Raw genomic sequence first — 25081 nt, 5'->3', positions numbered from 1 at the left:
AAATGTTTTAAATTGTGGTGCTGTTAGACACTGTTTATAAAGCTGGTGCGTAGACTTTCTGAATGGTAAGTGTTATCTTTCAAATGCAGATGAGCACTCTGTGCACTTAATGAAAATTAAGAGCTATTGAACTCTGTCAGATAGGAATTTGGAGATACACCGTGCATTTTAGTAGTGCTCAAAATGGTTGCAGTGCTAAATACAGCTCTTCTGAGAGCACAGAGTTTAGTGTGTATTAGTTAATATATACGCTTGTTGTTGTTTGGTTTTCTTATCAGCCCGTACAGTTAGACGCCTTTAAAATCTGCCTTGGAGCAGCTGGCAGCTGACGTGCTGGTGCTGGCACCACCCAGGTTCAATGTGACATCACTAGGAGAAGTCTACTTCTGTGCTCAAGGAAGTTGATGTGGGAGCCACGCTCCGTAACGGGAGCTAAACTGCGGGATTCAGTGAGAGCAGAGAGCGCAGAGGCATGGGAAAATGGAGTTCCTGAAAAAAATCGTTCCCACTGTTGCTTCTGGAGAGGTAGATCTGGATGTTGGGAGTCCTGCCCGTGAAACCTCCCCAAGGCTGCTGAAGATGAGACGTGTCAGGCTGTTTGCATTAGGGCAGACAATAGATGAAGATGAGGAGACACATGTTTTACATCCCAGTTACAGTATGTATCATGTTATCCACCTGGTAAAAACAATGACTAAGCTTTTTCTTCCGATCATGATTATTTTGCTAAATTGATATATTTGGTTATAAAAGGCCTTTTTATCAGAGTTGCTACGGTAATGGTGTCTTAAGTTTTAGAACTGTTTTGTCACTGACACACTATCATGCCTTAGTGACCTATTTGAAAGCAATTATACAGGATTTCTAGAGTGCTCCTTGTCTTTGCCTGCTTGACTTCTCCCTCACCTCCCTCCCTTTTTGGGATAAGTATCCCTGTAAGTATTTAAATTGTAATGTAGCTATGATTAGGAGCTAAGAGTTGGCTAGACAGACTTTTGCTGCACCGAGCTCTGACTGCAGTGCAGGGTTCAAGCTTTGTGCCATCTTTTCTCTCCCTGATTTAAATCCCCTGAGTTTTCAGAGTCTTTCGTTACAGAGCTTTTTCATTTCAAAGATGTTTATGCTTTCCTTTTTTAGTGTTTTGAAGATTGCAGGGGGTTTTATAAACACAATATGCAAGTTAAAGAAGTCAAGTAAAAATATGGACATCATATAGGGAATTTTTAACTTAAGAACATGGGTGAGCATGCTTGCATGAAGATGCAGATATGTATTTACTTCTTGTTAGTGTCCAAATATTACAGTGTATTTTTCTGATAAAGAGAAGTAGAGCTGAGTTATGTTTGTTTTTCAGGTATTTCAACTTGGTGGCAGTGGAAAAAATCCAGGTTTACTTGTGTTTTTTTCTTCCTTTGCCTTCAGCTAAAATAGTGAGGTCTTGAGCCTTCATGGTCTTGGAACCTGATGGCTATCAGATGCACAGTTTTTACCCTTTGCTGTGTGGTGGCTATTTTCAGGAATTAGTGTGGCCTTGAAGAAATTTTCTTCCTTATGTGTCTAACTGCAAAGATGGGAGATGGTGACATACATCTGGTTGGGTGGTGGACTTGGAGCTTAAAACAAGGAATTAAGTTTGTGATGGGAGAACGGGGTTTCCCTGGAAAAGACTTCTCTTGGCCTTTCTGACTGTAATGTAAACCACTTTTTTTAATGCATTAGCTTGAGTAACATTGGCAGCTGTGGAAGGCAGGGACAGTTCCGTTTTGTTAAACAAGTTGTTCCTGTGTGTAACAAATTAGAACAAGTTGATGTTGTAATCCAATGCACTATTGAAGACTTTACAGAGTGTAAAGTCTGTTAAGACTGTTTACTGCCTGCATGTTTGAAAACTCTGATCAGAAGCCTGCAGTGTCTGACCGGGTGATGTTCTTTTAGTCAGGTTCATGTCTTCATTTAACTTTGAATGCTGTAGAGCCCTGAAGTTCATAGTTGATGTCACTGTGGTGTGCACAGCCTAAATGTCTCCATAACCATATCTCATACTCAGTTCTGCTTTTATGCTATGTTATGGTTTCTTTATAGCTCTTGCTTTTTAAAATATTATTTTCCTTAAAATGTTGTAATTTCAGAATAAATAGAATTGTCTTTATGCCAGGTTAAAAAGAAAACCATAGGCTGAAGTCTGTAGACAGCAGATGCCTTCATCTAACCTTGTTCAGTGTTTTCTCGACAGTTTGAGCAAATGAGGATAATAAACATAAAATACACCAGTCCTACTCTTGAGAATTAATTCTCCTTTCTTGCTCATTAAATATTTGCCAAGTGGTGATTATTAGGAGTGATTTTGTGGAAATGGGTAGTGCCTGACTAATATCACTTAATAGTGTGATGTCGTCATTAGCGAAATGCAGACTTATCATCTGCTCTGGGATCATGCTTTTACAATAGCAGATAGTAGCTGAATCCTCTTTAAATTATCTGCTTATTTCTATTTTTGTATCTTGGTAATGGAATGAACTGCTCGGCTGGAATAGAGTGAAAGGACTGTTGTGTTTACCAGCTGGGTATGCTGTAGAAGGCAGATGCCAGCAGAACAGGTAATAAAACAATAGGATGATCTGGGGTGGTGAAGTGTTAGGGGGGATGTGAGTAAACATTTACTTGTTTAATGTCAGCAGATGTGGTGTTAATGCATCACCAAACAATATAATGAAGCTGTTCAGGAACTCAGTAGGTTCTCAAAGTTGAGGTGGTTTTGTCCTTGTAGTTATGTGTGAAAGTGGGAGGGTTTGCCGTATTTCTCTTTTCCCTTCTTCCTTTCTGTTCTTTATTGTTGCTGTTCAGGAACATTTTTGTGTTACTGAGAATTTAGTTGAAATACAGAGTAGGACAAGTATTTTAAAGTATAAAAGGTTAAAAGTTCTTAGACCAAGTAAACCCCCCCTATTTCTGGCATCCAAAGCATAAAAATATTATTTTGATAATACTCCTTGGGGTTTGCATATATCTGACCTAAATATGATGTGTGGAATTCAAGTGATGAATTTTTTTCTAGGATTAAAACGTTTATTGGTATTGCCTTTTAAAATGTTAATTGTTTTATAGCCAAAACCAAGACCATAGAAGTGTATGCTCTGTGACACATCTTCTAAAATAAGTAGTTTCTGTCAGGCTGGTTTCAAGTGTATTTTAGAAATCTAATATAAGAATATTAGAACTCTGGAAAAAAAAAAACCCAAACATCTCACTTGCTGAAGTGTTTGTGTATGATTTTATGTAATACAACAATTAATAGACGTTAGGAAAAGAACAAGCAATTCTTTTAAAATTTGCTGTAGTGATTAAGAGTTGACATGGTCTCAGTTTTAAATCTTCTGTCTCAAGAAAGCTACAGTCCAAATCAAACATAGAAAGATGAGCTTGGAAGATCCAGGGAAAGTATTTTCATGTACCTAAACCCACATACAAACGTGTACCCGTGTACCCGTACAGACACATCTATAAGCTGTTTGATATTGTCCCTTCTGCTGTTTGTAGTGTTAAGGCAGGGGAGTGCTGTAGCTGCGTTGTGCAAACTGACAAGCTACAGCTGTATCTGTGGTGGGTGAAATACGCCCTTCTATTGCACCTCTGTGTCATAAGGCAAGGTAGTTAACACTGTGGAACACTGCTAATGGCCAGCTGTGTAAGTCAGATCTGCAATAGCTGTGCAAAAGATGTCAAATTTATCAGTGATGTGGATGGACTCTTCATCAGGGACTGTAGTGACAGGACAAGGGGTAACGGGTTCAAACTTAAACAGGGGAAGTTTAGATTGGATATAAGGAAGAAATTCTTTACTGAGAGGGTGGTGAGGCACTGGAATGGGTTGCCCAGGGAAGTTGTAAATGCTCCATCCCTGGCAGTGTTCAAGGCCAGGTTGGATGAGGCCTTGGGTGACATGGTTTAGTGTGAGGTGTCCCTGCCCATGGCAGGGGGGTTGGAACTTGATGATCTTAAGGTCCTTTCCAACCCTAACTATTCTATGATTCTAATATTCCCATTGCTCGTAGTACCCATGTTACTTCTGCATATGGAAAATGTCTCCTTTCACAAACATTAAACTTGCTTCTCTTCAAGTGCCTCTGCTAGGGGAGCAGAAATAAGCTGACAGAAATGTGTTCTTTGATGGTAAAGGAATGGGTAACAGTGCTGTAATTGCAGGGACTGGGTCACATAAGCTGCCTATGAGCACTTGTGTCCCTGTGATACCAGCAGCTCCGCCAGGCACATTCTGCTTCCATTTTCCATCTCTGACCAGCCTTTGCAGCAGAGGGTGACACGGAGTCCCAGTGTCTGTCTGGGATAAAAGTCAGTTCTCTACCTGAGTTCTCAGTTTCTGTTAGAAGAGACTGAAGGGGTCAGTGGGCAGCTAACCACCGTGGCTTCACCCCTGCCCCAGTCTCTGCTTCTTGCTTATGTTCAGAGACTGCTCCATAACACTGTTTGGGATCCAGAATGCTGTTTACACAGAAATCTCTAACCCTCTCCGCTGTTTTCTTATCACAGCAGATAGTATTGTTTTGCTTGAGTAATGCTCCAGGAAATAGTTCTGTGTATATTTTCCATAAGAAGCAATAAGGAACCTTTCCTAAGGGCCTCTGGAACCTCCCCTTGACTCTCTTTGCAATAGAAGATAGGGAAAGGGGATTTCGGTTAGGGTTTTGAGCTCAGTTTTACAAGCAGATCAGGCTGATCTAACAGTTTCCTGCTGGTGAAAAGGGCAGTCTTGCTCCCGGCTATGCAACCCTTCCCCATCTCCTGTCAGGCACTAGTGTAGCCTTTCCCCAAGCTGGTTCATTTCATGAAGCCAGCAGAAAATGGTCTAATATCTTTATTAGTATTATTAAGAATTGGGGAGAGGAATCAACTCACTGGGAGGGCCTTTTTGGTCAGTAACAGGGGCAGCAATACAAAGATGTCTTACCATCACTAAAAGTAGCAGTCACCTTCTGGATTCCCTCTGTTTTAAATATATTGATTTGTGGAAAACAAACTCTTGAATATTTTAAATGGAAACACAAGTGTCTCTCCAGAGTTTTATTCTGAGTGCAGTGATGATATGTTTTATTATTGCTGCTTATAAGCAGACACAGTGACCATTGGGTAAATGTTTAAGTAAGGCATTTGCTTAAGATCAGTCAATAATGAACTGAAATAATGTCCAGCAAGTCTCTTTAAAAGTAATCCAAAGTGCAAAGGGAGTTTGCCTCAGACTTGTTCAATTTACCTTTAATATGGAAAATTGACTACAGTTGTATATAATCGTTAAAAAGAAAGTGGTATGACTTAGTTCTAGGAGATATCTCAAACATTTTTTTGCACTGTATTTTTGAGTTCTGAATTTTTTTATCCTATTGTGTACTTGGCTGTATGCCTAATATGCTTTTACTGTAGTTGTCTCAGAGGTTCATCTGAAGAATAAACATGCAGGAATTTACAATGAATATACTCTTTTCCTACAGTGTTTGTGGGTTTTGCTGTTTGGGGTTTTTTTCCCCCCCAAACTTAGGTGACATAGTAATTGTAGCTTAGTGTTTCATTCAAGGTGGGTGACAGCACAACTCAGAGGTACATCTAGAAGGGCTTTTTCTTCAAACTTGACAGCTACTCTACAGTATGGATTTCTTGAGGAGGTAATTTATTTGTTTTTTGAAATGTGGTGAGCAGAGCTTACAATTTTTTTAATGCCATTGTCCGCCTAATAGATTAGCTCTGCATCACATTTTTCGGGGTTTTTTTAATGCATCTTCTGGATGTTGGTAATTCTGGTGTTTGGGCTTTTTTCTGTTCTATTTGTCTTTCTGTCTTGCAGATCATAAACTGAAAAGTCAGAAGTAATAAGAACATCTGTTCATTAAGGGGGGGGAATATTACAAGTGAAATTGGACAATATTTACATGCAAATATTCTTTAAAACATTATCTTTAGGCTACTTCTTTAAGATAATGCAGTTAAAACTTAGGGGATTGTAGGTAAAGTAGATATCTCTATCTTCCCAACACAAGGTTACTTTAGGATAATTGGGAGAGGCACAAAAAAAAGCTTTTCACTTGAAAGAGAGGGGGAGAGAAATGATGGTATGGGGAAAATGTGAGAAAATCTAACAGAGAAAACCAAGCAAGTCTTCAGAAAATTCTGCAATAGCTGATTAAGGGGAGCTGTGAAATGCTGAAGTCAACAAGATTTAGAGAAACTCATTTTAAAATACGCTACTGTAAAACCATTCTGTCTCTGATATACTGGTAGAGACAAAAGACATAAAAATATTCTTTTAAATTCTCTGTGTCTAAACTTGTTCACAGGTTTTGAAAGCAACATTTTGAGGGGGAGAGAAGGGTTTAGCATGTTGTTCCTTTTTGATTCATACTGTAAACCTCTTGCATATAGAACGGATTTTAAAGCATACCTGTGGTGCTGCTGTCTGCTTCTGTAATGTCTGTCAGCGATCCAAGGTACAGTCTGTAATAGACTGGACAGCAGATAAAATTGAAATCTCAGCACATTTGTAAGGAGCCATTTTCCTTTAAATAAGAAACAGTTATCCTTTTAAAAACACATTCAAATCAATCACTGGTCTAAAAATTCCAAAATAACACCCCCCTAATGATCAAGAAAATATTTGTATGGTCAATATAGTATTTACCAGCTGGATTAAATCAGCAGTTGCATATAAAGATGACATCAGCAATACAGATTTAAATTACAGAAAGATTATAATTTGAATGTTCTGTTTAAACAGTTCTTCATTCTTCAGTTGAAAAGGAAAAAAAGTTGATGTTTCAAATGCGAATGTTTCAGTTTATAGGACATCTAAGTGGTCTTTATCTCCTCTGGGGATGGTTTTTTTTTTTTCTGTTTCTAATGAAAATGTGAATTGTAAATGGAAGAGGCAGATGTGACATGACATTTTTCAGTAATTTGTGATACTTTGAATGGCTGTTGGCAGTTTCTGTTGGCTGCAGTTGGTAGCTGGTTTATGTCTTGATTTGTAGGCTTCCATGTTCCTAGTTTCTTTTGTTTTAAGCTCTTCAGTAGTGGAATGATTCTTACCCCATGAGTGCTAGCTTTATATGTGTTCCTTCTGAAAAGTATTTCATGGATCCAGACTGAGGGAAAATAATTGCAACTGTCTCATCTTAATCAAGGGCTCCTTTGGAAAGCCTCTTCATTTTCAGTAAATGTCATTCTTTGTGTGTCTAACTGAAGCACTGAATAACTTTTAGTTCACCTTCAGGTAAGGAAATACCACAAGTGCCCTCTTCAGTTGAGAATACATTTTCTCACTTAGTAAATGCTGTTAAAGAATACCTGTCATTTGAGGAGTAGCATTTGTGGCTTTGGCTGTTTTATTTCACATGCATCTTCTTGCTCTCCAGCCAAGTTCTAAAAAGTCCCTGCAAGCAGAGACCTTCCTAGACAAGAGGTTTCTCATCTTGTGCTTGAAGGTTTTTGGTGTTTGTGTTTATTCGTAAAGGAAAGAGAAATCCAAATGCACTACTGAGTTGAAGAGACAGGTGAAACTTTTTGGATAGTCAGCACATGGTGTGCCCTCTCTATAGGCTGTATGATACCCTTTATATATAGATACCACGTAAAAGTAATTCTTTAGCTCATTAATGCCAGTGAGGTCTTTAGTGACAAGCTCTTGTGTTGGACCCTGATTGCTTTGGAGACTTTCATTGCTCATTGTTAAGACCAGTATGGCAATATGAGCTTTAGATACTTCAGCATCAGGATGCTGCTGCAGTGTCATATTTGACACTAATCCAGAACTGTCTGGTGTCTCTTAGCATCTCTAAAGATGCACTGGGGTGAGCCTTGTCTGAGTTACTTCTTTGAGAAGGTGACTGTCTGAAGGAAGATTGGTTTTAGTTTCAAAATGCTGTTTAAACTTGAAAGCAGGAAAATCGGGAAGTAAAGCATATAAAAGCAGCTCATAACTTGTATAAAAAATAGTGATTTTCTCCAGTTTATTGTTTTCTGTTGGCTAGAATTAAAGTATTTTTCCTTTATTGTTTTGGTTGAGGTTTCCATAAAGTCTTATTTCATGGAAGAAGCAATGTAGAACTGAGTAGTTTAACTTGCCCAGAAGTTGATTAAATTTATACCATATACATTTGTAGGTAGATTGTATGTTTGGCAAGTTAACATGTTCATGTCAATTACTGAGAGAAATGAACAGTATGTTAGTGCTCTGTCAAGGAAAAACAGAGCTGACAGAGAGCAGCCAGTTCCATGAATAGAAAAAGCCTAAGCATATTCTCCATTTTACCTGAACATTATTCTATCACCTGATTTTGGTTCTTCATTTTTCTATATGGGTTGCAGTGGAGCGCTGCTGGCCCTTTCTATGTGATCTGGATGGAGCATTGCATGTGGCCTTGCTGGTGAAGCAGTGAATTCTGTAGCTGCTGGGTGGTCTCCAAGTGCTGGCACAAGTGAGATGCTGGCAGAGGCTGTTTTGCAGCTCACCAGCTGAGGTGCTTGAGGGAACTTTGTGCTGTGGGCTGCTTGCAAAACTTCAGACAAATGTGGCCTTGTCCAGTTTTAGTGTGTTTTAGGTGTTTGGTATCTGACTGTTGCCTTTGGGTTTGTTAGCACTTGTTTTCTCTCTTCCCAATTTTTATATTTCTTTTCTTGCTGTTCTTCAGTGTAACAGCACCCTTAACAAAGGTAAAGGTTCAGAAGTGACACTTGGGAATTCCATTAATTCTGACGTTGCAAATCAATGTGTATGTATTAATTACATTTTTTAAATCTGAAAAGCATTTCTATTCTGTACTTCTCCTTCAGATTCCTACAAGAGTTATCTATTGTTTCACAGAGATGTGAAAGTTATAAAACTCAGAATTAAAAGCACTTAATTGTTTAAATCTTGGCAATTAAAGCATTAAAACACTGTAAACATTTGTTGGCTTTGGAGTGAAGAAGTAGGCAAATTCAGTTCAACTGTGAAGAATGCCGTGTTAATGTAATTATTTTACTTAGGATATCTGGTGATGGAGCTCCTTATGCTCCTGCCCTGTAAAACAGAAGCATTGCAAAGGGCAATTTCAGGAGTTGAAACCTCAAGGGAAAATCACCTGTTCATGCCTTGCCCCTGCTTATTTACCTTCTCATGCCTGTAACTACAGCTTTCAAAGTCCTTCTACTATGTGCGCAGAGCTTGTAAAGCTGCTGCCTACAGAGGGATTTAACCTATGGTGGAGTTAGTTGGTAGGCTTGTGCTTGTGAGGTTTAGCTACCTTAAGTAGTTCCTGCTTGTAACTGTGCAGTCCTCCATCCCTTTGCCTACTATTGGCAGAGGTGGCTGAACCAGACCTACATCTGCATTATGTGGGGCTGTAAAGTGCTTTAACGTATAAACACGCCTGGGCTGCAAGCTGCCAACAGCAGTGGCTCAGGAGCAGATGCTCAACTTTGCCTATGTTGAAGGGAAGAAGGCAGCAATTTATCTCCTGATGCAGGGTAAAACAATTACATGAGTACCTTCTGCTGCTGCACGAGTCTAGTGGGAGTCTGCAGCTGAGAACATTTTCTACCCAAGTACTATTGCACTCATGAGGCTTAACAGGATTTCTGTGCTGAGTTTACCCCTATAGGTAATCCACTTTAACTTTTCAAGTTTTCCTGCATGAGTCCTAGTGTCTTGTTGCTTTTGGTTGATGTGGTGGTTCCCCCTCACCCCACCCCAAGAAAACTCCACCTTTCTATAGGGATAGAGTAGCTATCCTCATATAGTGCAAATACAATGTTTCCCATAAAAGTGGCACAGTCATCCAGCAACTTGGGAGGAGCAGCAAAAATAGAAACATAACTGATTCCTAGCAGTTGTCCTAAGGCCTTGTAGGGTAACACAGTTAAGCCTTTCCCTAGTCTATCCATTTAAACGCCCAGCAACTAAGCAGGGATTTTCTGTGTTGCTCCATAACTGTTTCTGGGTTCTGTTTTTAAGAGGTTGGTGAAAACTTGGGGTGTTGGTGTTTAGTGGTGACACAATACAGAATTGGGCAGATCAGATCTTTGGGCAGTTGTTTCAGGTTGTCCAACACAGGCAGAACCATACTAATCGGGCGTCATGCCTTTAAGGTTTATTTGATGGGTTGAAATTGAGCATCTGAGAGGGAATAAATCACTGAATTCTCTAGAATTTTAACTAGGGCCATGCCCGTGAAAATTGAGACTTGAGTTTTGTCACAGGCTCATGAGATACAGTGACAGCTCTAAGTTTGTTTATCACTTACCTGTCTCATTTCCTCTTGGAGAGAGGTTCATTAAATATCTCACTGCCTGCTGGGTTGTTTGAAATGTTTCACCTTTTTATTACTGATTCGTTTCCTTGTAATCTTATGATGTTTGCTGGTCTGGAAAGCTGGATTTTCAGGAAGGACCGGATTGACATCTCTTTAGTCTAAATCCTTACAAAGCTGGTAAGGTCCTTGTTAAACTACCTTGAAAGCTGAATTTTTGCAGGATTTAATTATTATTTCTTTAAAGTTGTGGGTGTGGTTTTTATTTTGTGTTTCGTTCGCCTTTTGATTTTTTAAAGGTAGGATTGCTACTCAATAAAGATAATGTTAACTGAAAACTTACATATTAACAGTATCCTCTTTGATCTTACTCAGAGACTCTGCAGGAAAGCTGTACCTCTTCAGTGTCCTTCTGGAACGGGTTGGAAAACTCCTAATTACAATTTACATTAAATGGGAAATATTGTTTGAAGTTCTTTGCCTGAATGCATTTTCTGTCAGTCTGTATTATCCTGAAGATGAATGTAGTAGGATTGAAAACCTCAGAGAAACTTTTGGAAGCAACAGTGACTGCATGTTTTTACATAACTTAAAAGAATGCCTTTAGCTATGTTTTTTAAATGAAATATTTATGTTGGAATTATTAATGCAAAGTATTTTGTAGAGGGATAAGTAGACAGATTATATTCTGTTATATCAGCCAGCCCAGTAGAAGAGAGCAAAAACTGCATTAGGGGTTGGGGGAGGGAGGTAGTGTGATATAAATGTACTCCTAGGGAAAAAGCAAACCTGTTGTAGAACCAGGGAATAACACCTTAAATGGTGTGTGTGTGTGTGGAGGGTGGGGAATAGCCTAAAAATCTGTCATGTTCCCTGTGAAACATAAATAAATGACATATAAAATGCTATTCCTTTGTCATTTAAAAGCAAACTTTAAAAAGTTAAGTATTGCTCTCTCTTTTGAGATAGCTTACTCAGCAATATCTTCAGTTATGAAAATCCCCCTACCTTTTCAGCCCGTAGAGGTGAAGCTGAAACAACATTGTGTGAACCATATTAAAGTATCTTTTTTTGGTCTCACATATTGGTCTTTGGCAGAGGCCAGAGCTCTGGCAGTTATGCAGTTGTTGTGCACTGCACTTACTTGATGTGTATTGTTCAGAGTGGTTGCCAGTGATGTTTCTGAGTAGCTCCAAGAAAATGGTCTGATGCTACTTTAGTTAAAGAAAAGCTGTGCAAGCAGCCTTTGCATACACTTTTGTAGTTAATGTATTGGTCCTAGTAAGTATAGTGATCCTTTTAGAAGAGTTTTCATTAAATTCCAAATTTTACAACCAAAGAAAAGGAAACTTCTGTTATCTGTACTATCTACAGCATGATGGTGTCTGGTCTCCTAGATCGCTTGGGTCCTATAGCTGCTTGTAACACCCAGGGCAAACCTTACCTCTTGTGTGACTGGGCTCACTGTACATGTACTGAATATTACATCTACAGGGTATGTATTCTTGAAGTGCTGAACTGACATTGCTTATATAGGTCAAACGTGCCATGGGTGAGCAGTACCACGAATGATGGTCTAATGCTTCCCAGAGCCAGCTGGGCTTGCTGCACATGAATCTCTTAATGTATGGGTCTGTTTGCAGCCTCAAGCCTGCAGACTTAACATCACTGAAGCAGCTCAAGCAATTTGCTTGTGGCCATCCTCTTTTCTAAAAGGTTTTCATATCTGAGCAAAAAGCATGGTGTGGACTGGACACTTGCATTAATCACTTTAGTAGAGAGCAAACAGCTTGCGTCTGCAGATTGAGCACTTAATGCTTTACTACATGTACAGTCCTATTCTTGACATGCTCTTTTTAAGAGCTTACTGATACCATTGTGCTCATTCATACATACCTCACCTAGAGTCTTTGAGAAAGTATCAAAGCCGTAGACATTATGGTAGTCTGCTCCCTTTAAAAGTGAAATTTATAACTGGTCCAGGATAAAAAGGTATGCAGATACAGGGATCAGTATATAAACTATATATTTATTAGAATTCTGTAATGTCCAGCCTAGTAATATAAGTATGTACAAATCCTCAGTTTGAGACGTGTCTTTTGATTGTTTTTCTTACATAAACCAGCTCCAGATCAAATGTATTGCCTTACACTTAAATAATGCAACCTTCTCTCTAGGTAGTAAAATAATAATAAGCTTACGGAAGACTTCTCGTGTAAGTACTCCAGAGATAGGTATTTTTAGACTGTCTCACAGTGGACATACTTGTTGCTCCCAGTTTTAAACAAAGTGTACTTTCCAGAAGTCTGTTTCATTTTGCTCTGGAAGTGAGAACTGGAAAAGAATCCATGCTGTAAATGAGTACATTTTTTGGTTTTTACAGTTTTAGAAATACATGATTATGATCTCCTGTAACTCTACACAGTGAGTTTTATTGGGCTCTTCTCAGTGAATTATCCTTGTCTCCACTTGGCAAGATCCAGAGGCTTGTGATCTGTGTTTTTTCTTTCCTGCTTCTACTATGCTTGCTTTGAAAAATAAAAGGTTACATTTTAAACTTAGGTTTATTCTGAGATCTTCTGTTTGTTCTAGTATCTGGTAGGTTATTTTATTAACTCAATTCAAAGGCAAAACAAAACCTCAGAAGTCTGAAATTGCAGTAGTCATCTACACATCTCTGACTATAAAAGCATGTAAATTGGGTTATGAGGAAGAAGTGTTGGAAGGCTTGAGCACAGTTGTATAATAAGATAATGCCTATGACAGTGATGCTTGTATGATAATGCTAAGATACTGACAGATCCATTACGCCTCCTGTTAAATGGTCTTCCACTGGTATTTGTTTTCTTGGGTGGAGGGGCAGTAAAAGTATTTGGTATATGCCATTCTTAAATCTTGTAAACTAATGATGTCAATTGAATAAAACTTACTCTATGTGCATATATGGATGAAAACACACGTGTGTTCATATAGTATTGAAGATCTTTATTTTCAAAATACTTTTGTTCTAATATCAAGTATTTGTAGTCCTCATTACTTAAATTTTTGGAAGAAAAAAAACTTATGCTCTTGGTACGTACAGTTCTCAAACTATCCTTAACATCCTGGAAGTTCTTAATGGGCTACTATTTTTTGTTGAGCTAACTGCATTTAATATTAATTGCTGGTATCCTTGAGGAAGCGCTGTCTACAGTGATCAGTAGTTGGTATTATGAATAAATAACAGTGCAACACAGATGCTGTGGCAGAAAGCTGTGTAACTTGCTTGGCCAAACACATCAATATCATAAGTAAATGCAATTTTTTTTTTTAATTTCCTAACATTCATTAACTTTTGAAACTGCTTTATGGAAATACGGGCAGCTTTTCTGTTTGAAAGTCTTCTTAACAGAACTCTAGAAGGTGGAACATTGAGATTAATGTTTCTGTGGGGTTCTTTTACTGTATCTTCTGGGGTTTCTGGGATGATTGTTTTGTAATAAGTTTCTGGCACTAATAACTTAAAGAATAAAAGCGGGGGGGGGGGGAAGGGCAACTACAAAGAACCCAAAGTGTATTTTAGAAAGTCATTATTTTTGAGGTGCTGGGAGAGTTGGCTCATGATTTTGGAATGCATGCTGTTAACAAGGATTCCTTTGAAGAGCTCTCTGTAGCCCACTGTTAAAGGCAGTCGGAGACCAGCCATAATTAATACAGTCTTTCAAATTAGTGGTGAAATTCATCAGCCAGTTCCAAAATCTGACCTTTATATCCTTCTCATAACAAAATACCACCTCTGTATCTTACTTAGTAAGAGGAAAAAGGAATGCTTGAAGTGTACCTTTGAATGTTCATAAAAGAAGTGATGAAAAAGGAGTATGATGTAACTGGAGGTACTACATAAGCAGTGTTACCTGAAACAGGCTTATGACAGGGGACAGGCTTGGTGCAATGTCGCAACGAGTTACTCCATGTGGATGTGCATTCTGTACACTATCTGATAGAGGCAGCAATTAAATAGCTTATTGAAAATCATTTTTTACATGGGGAAATTTGGGTTATTTTTAATCTCTGAAATCTGAGTGATCACCAAAGTCTCTTAATAAAACTATTCACCTCCTGAATGGATGTCAGACAGCAGCTGTCTTGATGACTGAATGGGCTAGTGCAGTTGGCACTCTTATGCTCTTTCTCCAGTTTCCTTCTGCTGGTATGTTAGACCTGTCATGTAGAACTGCTTAGTTAGACATTGGCTGGTCTATCACTAATTCACTGTTAGTGATAATTATTTTGTTGTTTGGGGAGGGAAGGTGTACAGAGTAAATAAAACAAACCCACACAAAAGCCCCACCAAACAAAACAACAACATCCTAAAGATCCCAAGTAAGCAAAAACTGCACCAAAACCCCAACAAAATAAAAACAAAAACCACAAACCCACAAACCTTAACTGTATTTGATGTACACCATTCTTAATCTTTTCAATAACTTCAGGTAATTCTAGTTTATCTGAGGGTACAGGTACGATTTCCTCCTCATGACTGGGTGACTAAATACAGGGTTGGGGAGCAGTTTTCAAACTGTAGGGTGGGTTTCTTTTTTAATATTGACTAAATCTGCCCTAAGTTAATCAGTGTACCTTGGGCCAGTATAATTAAATTTTTAGTTAATCTGTATGGTATGGGTCAAGTTATGCTTTAAATAAGCCTAATTAAACTACAGTTAGCAGTCAGAGTCGTCTCAGTATCCAGTTCTCTCAATTTTCTGCATTTTACCCAAGGGTGATGTTACATGTATAGTTTCATGGCAGTTCTGGACACATTGTTTTCTCTGTATCACTTCTTCCTGTCCACATGCAGAACCATGCCAAGTGCAAGGTCCTACACCTGGGTCGGAGCAATCCCAGGCACAGCTACAGGGTGGGCAGAGAAGAGATTCAGAGCAGCCCTGCAGAGAAGGACTTGGGGGTGTTGGTCAATGAGAAAATGAACATGAGCCGGCTTCAGTGTGCGCTCGCAGCCCAGAAAGCCAACCGTATCCTGGGCTGCATCAAGAGGAGCGTGACCAGCAGGTCGAAGGAGGTGATCCTGCCCCTCTACTGTGCTCTCGTGAGACCTCACTTGGAGTATTGTGTGCAGTTCTGGTGTCCTCAACATAAAAAGGACATGGAACTGTTGGAACAAGTCCAGAGGAGGGCCATGAGGATGATCAGGGGACTGGAGCACCTCCCGTATGAAGACAGGCTGAGAAAGTTGGGGCTGTTCAGCCTGGAGAAGAGAAGGCTGCGTGGAGACCTCATAGCAGCCTTCCAGTATCTGAAGGGGGCCTACAAGGATGCTGGGGAGGGACTCTTCATCAGGGACTGTAGTGACAGGACAAGGGGTAATGGGTTCAAACTTACACAGGGGAAGTTTAGATTGGATATAAGGAAGAAATTCTTTACTGTTAGGGTGGTGAGGCACTGGAATGGGTTGCCCAGGGAGGTTGTGAATGCTCCATCCTTGGCGGTGTTCAAGGCCAGGTTGGACAGAGCCTTGGGTGACATGGTTTAGTGTGGGGCGTCCCTGCCCATGGCAGGGGGGTTGGAACTCGATGATCTTAAGGTCCTTTCCAACCCTAACTATTCTATTCTAAATCCACATGCTGAATTCGGGAGAGGCTATTGATGGAGTATCCTGATTTGTCCTGGAAGAGTGGTTAGGGTCTGAGTGAGGTCCAAGGGTGGTATTGGATTGCACTGTGGGAACCCAGACCCATCACCCCTAAGATACCTTCCCTTGTGGCCTCTGAGAGGATGCTGAATGAAGTAAACCATCAGAAACGTAGAAATTGTGTTGTTTAAAAGATATTAAGAAACCCCTCAAACTGCTAATCCCTGTGGGTGTCACAGCCCAATTGCCGGTAGCTTGTCTGCAGGTCGTGGTGGTAGGGCTTGTGGCCCTCTGTCCCTTGCTGGAGTGCCTGTTCTTCACCTTTGGGGTTTGTTTTTCCTCCTGTGTTGCCAGTCCTTAAATGCGTACGGCTCACCGTGCTTTTGGCACCGTGCACTGTAATGCTGGGCAGTTCGTTTAAAACTCGGTAAAGCGCGAGTAGCCTTTTATAGCCCTTGTCCGCTCTAGTCGCAAGCAGCCGGGTGGCGCGGGTCGGTCCGTCCGTCCCTCCCGTCCATGTGTCCCGAGGGCGGGAAGCGCTGCTGGGAGTCGGCGGGAGGCGGAGCCTGCCGGGCGGGGCGGGGTGCCGCTCCCCGGGCGCTGCGTCAGCGGGCGGCCGCGCGCGCGGCGCCGGCACGCTGGTCCTGCGGGTGCCGCCGCCCGCAGCGCCGGCACCATGCTCAGCCTGCAGGACTCGCTCCTCTTCGAGATCAGCATCAAGTCCCTGCTCAAGTCCTGGAGCGGCAGCGGCTGTAAGTATGCCGCTGGCACCCGCAGCCGCAGCGCATATAGAAACACACGCATGTGTATGTATATATATATATATAGTATGTATGTATATATAGTCTTTCTGTATGCTGTTGTGTAAAATTACGCTTTAAAGGCAGGTATTTAGCGGTCCCGTGTGCTGGTGCAACTTGGCATAGCCAGTGTGAGAGGTGGGCAAAGTGCGCTCTCTGCTTCCTACTTGTCATGTAAGATTATATATGTGGATACATCTTAATTTTCTTAGGCTGCAGTTGTTCCAGTCTAATAAAGTTCCTTGCACCATTCCGCTGTCCAAGAGAGGTGACAAGGATGCTCTTCTCTGCAGAGTTACTAGATGCTTAGTTCTGCCGAGCTCCAGATGCTCCTTTGAAGCAAACCTGCTGTCCTCAGACTGTGTTTTACAGGGGGCATTATTTTTATGCCTCAAACCGTTATTATACCTGCAGAAAGTGCCTGCTTTGACCTTCTAAATGGCTGGGATCTAGAATTTCTAGAAGGAATTTTTGTCTTGATTAAACCAGCAGAGGCAAGGATGCTGCTCCCCATAAAGATAACGGTCTGTCCTCAAATCACCCCTTCACACACGCCTCGATGCAGGGTCTCATCCTGGGAGCTGCCGTAAGCACAGCAGCTTAATGACAGCATGTCATGAGATGATAAAGATGACGTAACTGTATGTCAGCAGAGTGTTTCCTATACCTTAAGGTTCTTGTATTTGTAAAAATTGAAAAAGCCAAAAGCAGGAGGTATCTGATATCGCCAGTTAATGCTTCATATATTTCCGTATGAGGTGTACTGGAATGCAGAGTTTCCACTCACCAAGCACCTCATCTAACTCCACTGGGATTTTTACCAGAATACAGCATTGTTTGTTTCACTCGTCTGTCTTGTTTGAAGGAATTAGTAGCAAGTTTTGTATTTTATAGTTTGTTAGAATCAGTGTGTCATTAATCAGTGCTAGGAGAGCATATATATATATTTAGTTTCTCCTTACAGCTTATTCAGACATGAGATTTGCTTTTTGCACTTACTGCTGTAATTCGTGTTTGGGACTAGTAACTTCTAGACTTATAAATTCTAAGTTAAAGCAATGATTATTTCAACAATAGACATCCTTATGGGTTTTGCTCTTCACTTTGCTAAGTTTATGTCTTGCAGATTAACTGTGTCAGTTCCGAATTATACCGTGTAATAGTACTTGGTAGTTATTAACATTCTTACTGAAATAAAAATAACCAGAAGTTTTTTCTGATACTTTATAGTAATAGTTGAGGTTGTCTCATGAATATGATTAGAAATCCTTAAAGTTGATTGTAATAATGTGTATTGTTTCCAAACGGAAGTAAAATATAGAATGCATTCAGTTACAATAAATTCAGTCTGCAACTAGATAAGCAATTGCTCTAAAGATGTGGAGATGAATTGTAGAATCTAGATTAGGCAGTTATCGGTGGTAATGAGATAGAGAGTAGTAATAAAAAAGGGTGTCTGAGGAGAGGTTATCAACGATGCCATATTTTCTCCTTTATGTCCTCTGTTATGTAAGCATAGCGGAGGAAGATCTTCACGACTCCTTCTTCAGGAAGTGGTACTTGGATCATCTACCAACAAACTAATTTTCCATGCACACTGATTAGATAGCTGGAGGTTATCTCACTTCTGTTTTCCCCATGACTGTCACTCCATTTGTGAAAATTGCTGCGATCACGGCATCGCTGCGTGCCTGCTCTCTAAGTGTGAGAGTTGCATTCTGATGCTTTCCACTGTGCACGCCAGCCAGGAGCAGATCTCTCCACTCAGCCTGCACTGGGTGTAAGTACTGTGTGGTTCACGTGGATGGCTCAGTGCATTGAGCTGGAGTGGGAGAGTCAGTTGCTTTTTTCCTAAACTGTTTTCCAGTTGAGTGATGCGGTACGGGCAGGCAAAGAATTCCACAATTTTTATGTTGAGCGTGTGCTTGGAAATTCAGTAAACATTCATATGCTAAGAAATTACTTGAGAAATATTTTTCCTGTGTTTTCATAAAATTTATATATGCAAATGCTACTCTTTAGGGTTTATATGATAACTTCAGAATTTTGTGTGCTAAAGACCATTAGAAGAGGAGCCAGTATGCTTGCATGCATTGCCATATACATAAAAATAACCATCCCTAGAGAGTGTTCACGTATATAAAAGAAAGGCAGCAAAGCTCCATGGGTCTGGTTGAGGGCATGCTTAGCTGGCATAATGTCGTTGCAGTGCTAGCTAAGGTTTTATTGTAGTTGATCTTCCTCCTTTCAGTAACAACAATGAAGTGACATTCATATGGCCTAGTTTCAGAATGCTATCTCTCTGCCAACAATTTTAGGCATTACTTCTTTTTAAATGGAGTCAGGAATGTTCTTTTAATCCAACAGTGAGAAGTAAGGATGTTCCTGCTGAAGAATAATTTGTTTACCGAAGTTGTGGATGTAATGGAGGCTTTATACTGGCTTGCCCTCAGGTTGCTTGGCTCCCCAGTATTTAAGGAATCTTAGTTGTGATATTGTAACTTGATATTCTTAAAGTTTTGGATTCTGTTGTTTAGTCCATTGCAGTTTGAATATGTGGTCTGTTCGGCCATTCTTCTGAGGTTTCTGATTATGTAACAGAAAGACTTATTTTGATTGTTATTTATGTTGATTGGTGTAAGAAAGCTCTCATATTTTGTCCACAAAAGCCTTTGTTTAAAGGGTAAGGAGGTCTGGATGCCATGAAAATTACTTTCAGTAGCTCAATATGTAGGTTCAAAAGCCAAATGTGGTGCTGCACACAATGAAAAGCATTATGTAATGAATACCTTTCTGTAAGATACAATATATGTTTTAATGAAAAATATGAATATATTTCTAAGCCTTACAGTCTAGACAGGAACAACTGCTTTCCAGGCAACATTAGTACCACCCAAGTGTTACTGCTTTCTTAAAAGCTCTTCTGTGTTCCTAATATTCAGTCTATTAATAATTTTGTCTGGTTCAGAAATAAATAATTATTTCTGGGTAATTAAAAAAAGGAACAAAAAAATGCGTCTGTTGTCTTTCTAATAACGAACACGCAGCTTTCTGTGGCTGTGCTGCAGCTGTGGTGTGTCTGCCTGATAAACAGAAATGCACACTTCTGCGGTGCCTCTCTGCCCTTGAACTCATCCCTACCTTCTGGTAAACCAGTGCTGGAGGTGGTTCATGAGGTTTTTAGATCTTCTTTTTCTGCTCAGCTTGATGCAGAAGCCACGCCTATGTTTCAAGAGTCATACAGGTTAAAAAGTATGGGGCTGCTCATAATGTTGCCCCTGCCAGAGCTACCTCGAGGTTATTGCCCTTGACCTTTCTTTGGTGAGGGTTTGTGACAGTGATTTTCAAAGTCCCTTAGACTTGTGAGCCTGGGAACAAAGTCATGGCAGGAAAGCGAGCTGTATCTGCCTGTACAGCAGTCAGTTGTGAAAATGTGTTATAGAATCAGAAAGAAATGGAGCAACTTTAAAAGGAAGCGACTTGGAGCTATGGCAGCCGAGTCCTGACAAGTATGCAGAATCTGGGGAGCTACCTGGTAGGTACTTCTGATTCATTCTTTCTGTGAATGAAAAGAGCACTTGGAGTTGAAGAATTGCTTATCTCCCCTTAGGATTAACTTGACTGAAGGTTACTTCCTCCTTTATCAACCAAAAATGAACACTTGGCTCTCAAGAGGTTCTGCTCTGATAATACTGTGTTTAACAAAGTAGATATAATGGATTCATTTTATCCTGTGGCTTTTCATTTGATGACAGCAATGAAACGGTAATTTAAATGAGAAAGGTGAGATCACCTTACAGTGCCATGATAGGAACATGTATGAAAAAGAATCATATGAATTGTGGAACAAAAGTTTTATTGCTGATCTTGTTCTTTGGAAGGAGAGGGGTGAGGTGGAGTGTATGTGACGGTGTGTATGGCTTTAGCAAAAGGACAGATTTGCTCCTTCTGTTGCAGTTTGTTAGTGGATTATACTCTTTAAGAGCGACAAAAGCACAATTTGTCAATATTTTAGGAAGCATTATGTTATGATATATTTCAACAGCAGCTGTTAAACTGCAAAGAAAAACAAAACCTGTAGAAAAAATTGGTCTGAGATGTTATGTGATTGCTTGTCCTCCAAACTGTCCTTTGGGGTAGCAGTTATCAGTGGCAGTACTGTGCTCTAGAGAACTTTCAGACATCTTTTAATGACAGTTTTATATTCCAGTGGCAAAATCACTGTTACTTCACAGTCTTGTTTTCATGAGATATTATTTTTGGTGCCTTTTCAAACAATAATAGTACTTAAATAAGTACAGTATTAAGTAGGGTCTTAACTTTATTTCTACAACATTAAATATCCCAAATAACAGTATATTCAGTCTTTCTGTAGGAAGCTTTTTGTTAATTGTAACTTAAAGAAATCATGACAACGAGTAGTCCTCTTGTATATTGAAACTCCATAGAATGTCTGCAGAGAATGTACCAATTTTTCTTATATCTTAAAAAAAAAAAAGTGGCATTTTATATTGAAAGATGAATCCAAATGTGTGTTAAGTTTTGAAAAAGTTACTAAATTCCACTAGTTTTTAAAAGAAGTTATTTGGGTAGTAAATGTACTGACAGGTCCCTGTACTGCTGAAGCAGCAAGTTTCTTCTCTATAGAAAGGACTTAGTGCTTATAATGGCTTCTCCACAGCCTGTCAGTTGTCATGGGAAAAGCAAGTTTTGGTCAGTAGTTAATCAACCAATAAAGTGTGAATCTGTAGATTTATTTTGTTTTGTTTTATTTTATCCATATTTGGATTATGGAGCGTAATCTCCATATTTGGGTCTATTTGTGAATTTAGGTGGTATTTTATGGTGGTCACTTGTGTAGTACATCTTGGGGCACATAAGATCATGAGTCACTGTATTTCCTTGATATATGGTGTGTTGGCATACATGCAATTGAATGGAATGCCAGTAACATTAAAATTTCCTATCTAAGGAGAAGATAGCTTTTCTTGTAGTTTTCTTTCAGGGTAGGGTTTAGATGCCGTGGTCTATGAATCGATGTAGGCTGGAAGGAGAGACAACAAGGCTGTAAGCAGATCATCCAAACTAGTAAACCAATCAATGTACCATGCTGAAGCTGAAGAGCACCCAGTGTACCTAAGTGAAAGTTCTGAAGTTGTCAGGCTTTCTCAGTCACACTCCATTAGAAGTGGGTCACATGAGCAGGATGAAAACAAGGGAAGTTTTTTAGGATGGGTGAGCTTGTCACTTTTGCCAAAAGTGGTGACTTTGCTCCCCGTAGTGCAGCCTTGTCACCTTTTCACCTGCCCATGGGATATATACATTATTTAGCTCCTTCAGGCGTAGATATGCTAGAATGAGGTTTCTTTGGGGGGGAGTTCTTTTTATTAAAGCAATATACTTTTTGCTAAACCCATAAATAGATTCTGTAATGATTCAAATTGCAGAGCAGAACGCTGTCCAAAGAAGAAAGCGCCCCAAATGCAAACCACTCTGTCAGCTACTGTTGCTAGAATAAACTGCATGCTCTGCATGGACTTCAGGAAAGCTCCAGATAGACCAGTTGCAGCAACCCATATCAAATACCCCATTTCTGCTGACATTTTTTTTTTTTCTTTTATGCTCTAGCTCTGGTGCTTTTGTATTTGAAGGGGAAAGGTTCAGACACGAGAGATTTAATAGCGTTTAAGAGGTCGTTGACAAAACAGTATTTAATTGGAAAGGTGACTGCCGCCTTTAGAGCACTCTGTGGAGCAAAACTGTTGTTTGCTGTGTTATATCCTGTTTGCATGTAGTTACAGGTTTTCCCCTGTACAGAAAGATTCTTCCTCATTCCTCTACAAAGAGTAATGATGTTAGTCAGAGGGAGCTTTCAAATTCTGTTAGGTACAGCGCAAAATAAAAGGTGAATTTAAAGAGGAACAGGCCATTCTAAATCAAAAGGGGCACTCAGAACCTAAAAGACTCTGGGCCATGCTACTGTAAATGTGAATTAAGTGTTTGAACTCTGATGTTCCCAGTTGCCTGTGTGAATGCCACAAGCAAAGATTTATGTTAGCAGGTCTGGTGAAAACTACTTTCTGGTAGAAATTTCAGGGGAGTTTACTGAAATATGATTTATACAACAGGCTGCTAAGCTGCAATAACAGAAGGAAATAAAATGTTAAGGCAGAATTGTTTCTTTTCATTTGAATATTAGAGTATTAATTATTGAAAAATTAAGGTATAGAAGAAATAAACTTTAAATCAGTGACTTTGCATTGATAACTCTCATTAAGCAAATCCAGGAGTTTTTATGGACCGATCAAGTAGTATTTAAAATAAAATGATTCTCAAAAAGCAGGAAGTGGAAAATGTTCAATATAGTTACAGAAGTACATGTTTTATGACTTTATTTTTATCAGAGTTCAGACTTGGTGCCCTAAATAGGGATAGTTAGAACAAACAAGAAAAGCAGTATGTGTAGGTCAGCTTTTATTCAGTTCAGAATAAATAAACATTTTAATTTAAAACATTAATATTTATAGGTTTCCTGCTCAGGAATTAGTTCAAGTTCTAGAAGTAATTAATTTCTCAAAGAGATCCTAGGAAAGCACAGCATGGAAAGTACAAATGACCCCTGATTCTGCCCATCGGGCACAACTGCCATGTGGTTTGGGGATATTTTCAACTTTACTTTTCAAAGTTTCCTGTGTAGACAATTGCTGCAGAGCAGAATGCTGGTCTGTAGAGATGCATGAATGTCTTAACCCTTGCAAATCAGTGCTAACAATTAATGGATATTGGAAACAATTGTTACATTCACAGGGCTATCAAAGCAGCGTAAGTAGCCTTAAGAGTTGTTGATTTTCTTCTTTTTGCTTCTTTTATTCATCATCCCTAATTGCTTCGTTTGTTCACACTGCTGAACTAGAACTTAAGATCCTCAGGTTAGGAACCATGGTGCTTGCAAGGGTGCCAGTGCACCAGGGCCACTGGTCAGTAACAACTCAAAGGCTCTTAATGCAGCCAGTGTGAGACTTAGAAAACTGAGTGTTCGACATCTCAGTGGAAACCTGCCTTCTTTTTCTCTCTAACATCTTGTTTGTGCCGGCTGTCAGCAGGACACAGCAGTTGGGCCAAATATCACCAGATATTTTTACTGTTCTTTCAACTACAAACGAGGTCTTGTCCTGAAAAAAGAGAGGCTGGCAACTGGCACTTTGTTTCTGTGGCAGCAAAGCAAAGGAAGATGGAAGCTAACCCAGATGGACTGAGGTTTGACTGAGAAGTTAAAAGGATTTTTTGATAGCTATTTAAGACACTGTGGCCAGAAACCCATGATAGACTGAATAGGAATATTAAGGTGGAGTCGTACATTGTTCTGCTTGTAGGTGTATTCTCACCTTTGAACCTCTCTCTCTTCAGAAATTAACGGGATAGGAAAAGAGGAAGGAGGAATCCAAAACCTAGAAATTCCCTAGCGGAAGTGCATGGATGAGAAAGATTGTGGAGTCTTTTTCTCTTATTTTTTTTTCTTAAATAATGATTTAAAAAACCCTGAAAGGGTACTCAAGCTGTAATTATTCTTCCAGAGGAAAGACAGTAGAAGTGTACCACTAATTCTGGGAGAATTATGTTAAATCTGGTTTTGCTCATATTGTTTTACCTCACAAATACAGCAAAAGGTGACCAAAAGGAAAGTCGTTCCACTGTTAAAAGTTTCTTGGCATCTGTCACTGTAGTACTGTTCAGAGAATTGTTTGAATAATTTTTGCTTATTTAATTTATAGTTCACAACTATCTTTTCTGGCTGCATTATCCCTGAAAGGGTATACTGTAAATGGAAAACTAGAGTGCTTATCTTAGAGAGGATAAGGGAAAACAAGAATGTTACTTGTTTAATTGAGTAGGGGAGAGGATGGCAGGACAAGGCCCTGGAGGAACCTAGGGAGGGCACCAACATTGGTTCTGTATTTTTGGAAGCAAGTCTATAAATTTTACTATATAAAAAGTGGTGAATGGTGTCAGTCATGGTGCCACTGAGCATGAAAACTTTTTGAGCTGAAGTTAAACCTCATTAAAATGTAATTTTGCTGTGCTAAACTGGTGTTTTCCTGGAGATACAAGTGTTCAGAATAAAAAATATAGTATGTATTGCTTATTCTGAAGACCTAAAGTGAGGGAGCACTGATTCCTCAGTTAATTTTAGTTTAGATACTGTTTACTAGATATATTGCACTTTTTTTAGGTCTTTCTCAAGCTTTTGTATCTCTTCTGTACTTCCTTATCTCAAGCTTTTGTATTTCTTCCTCACTTCCTTACTGCTGCTAGGCCCATTCACATTAAATTATACTGAGAAAAATAATGTCAGCTCCTTG

The 25081-nt window shown here is 39.6% G+C and overlaps 1 protein-coding gene across 10 annotated transcripts in view; it reads left to right on the top strand.

The window, feature by feature from the left end:
* Window positions 1–25081, top strand: part of FRYL (FRY like transcription coactivator) — a gene marked incomplete at its 3' end in the record, with an annotated part of 166183 nt that overhangs the window by 26957 nt on the left and 114145 nt on the right. For 3 of the 10 annotated variants that reach the window (XM_080639007.1, XM_080639006.1, XM_080639004.1), the window contains exon 1: window positions 168–658. The exons of 1 other annotated variant lie outside the window; for it this stretch is intronic. In XM_080639007.1, coding sequence (XP_080495133.1) covers window positions 481–658 — 178 coding nt within the window. In that variant the 5' untranslated portion in view covers window positions 168–480. Of the gene's footprint in view, window positions 1–164; window positions 659–16584; window positions 16674–25081 lie in introns of those variants that run through there. 6 more of the 10 variants (XM_080639010.1, XM_080639009.1, XR_013958876.1 and 3 more) reach the window with 5 other exon arrangements.

This window comes from Psittacula echo, assembly GCF_963264785.1.
Source record: "Psittacula echo genome assembly, chromosome: 1".
Classification (NCBI taxonomy): Eukaryota; Metazoa; Chordata; class Aves; order Psittaciformes; family Psittacidae; genus Psittacula; species Psittacula echo.
This window is presented reverse-complemented; position numbering and strand designations above follow the sequence as displayed.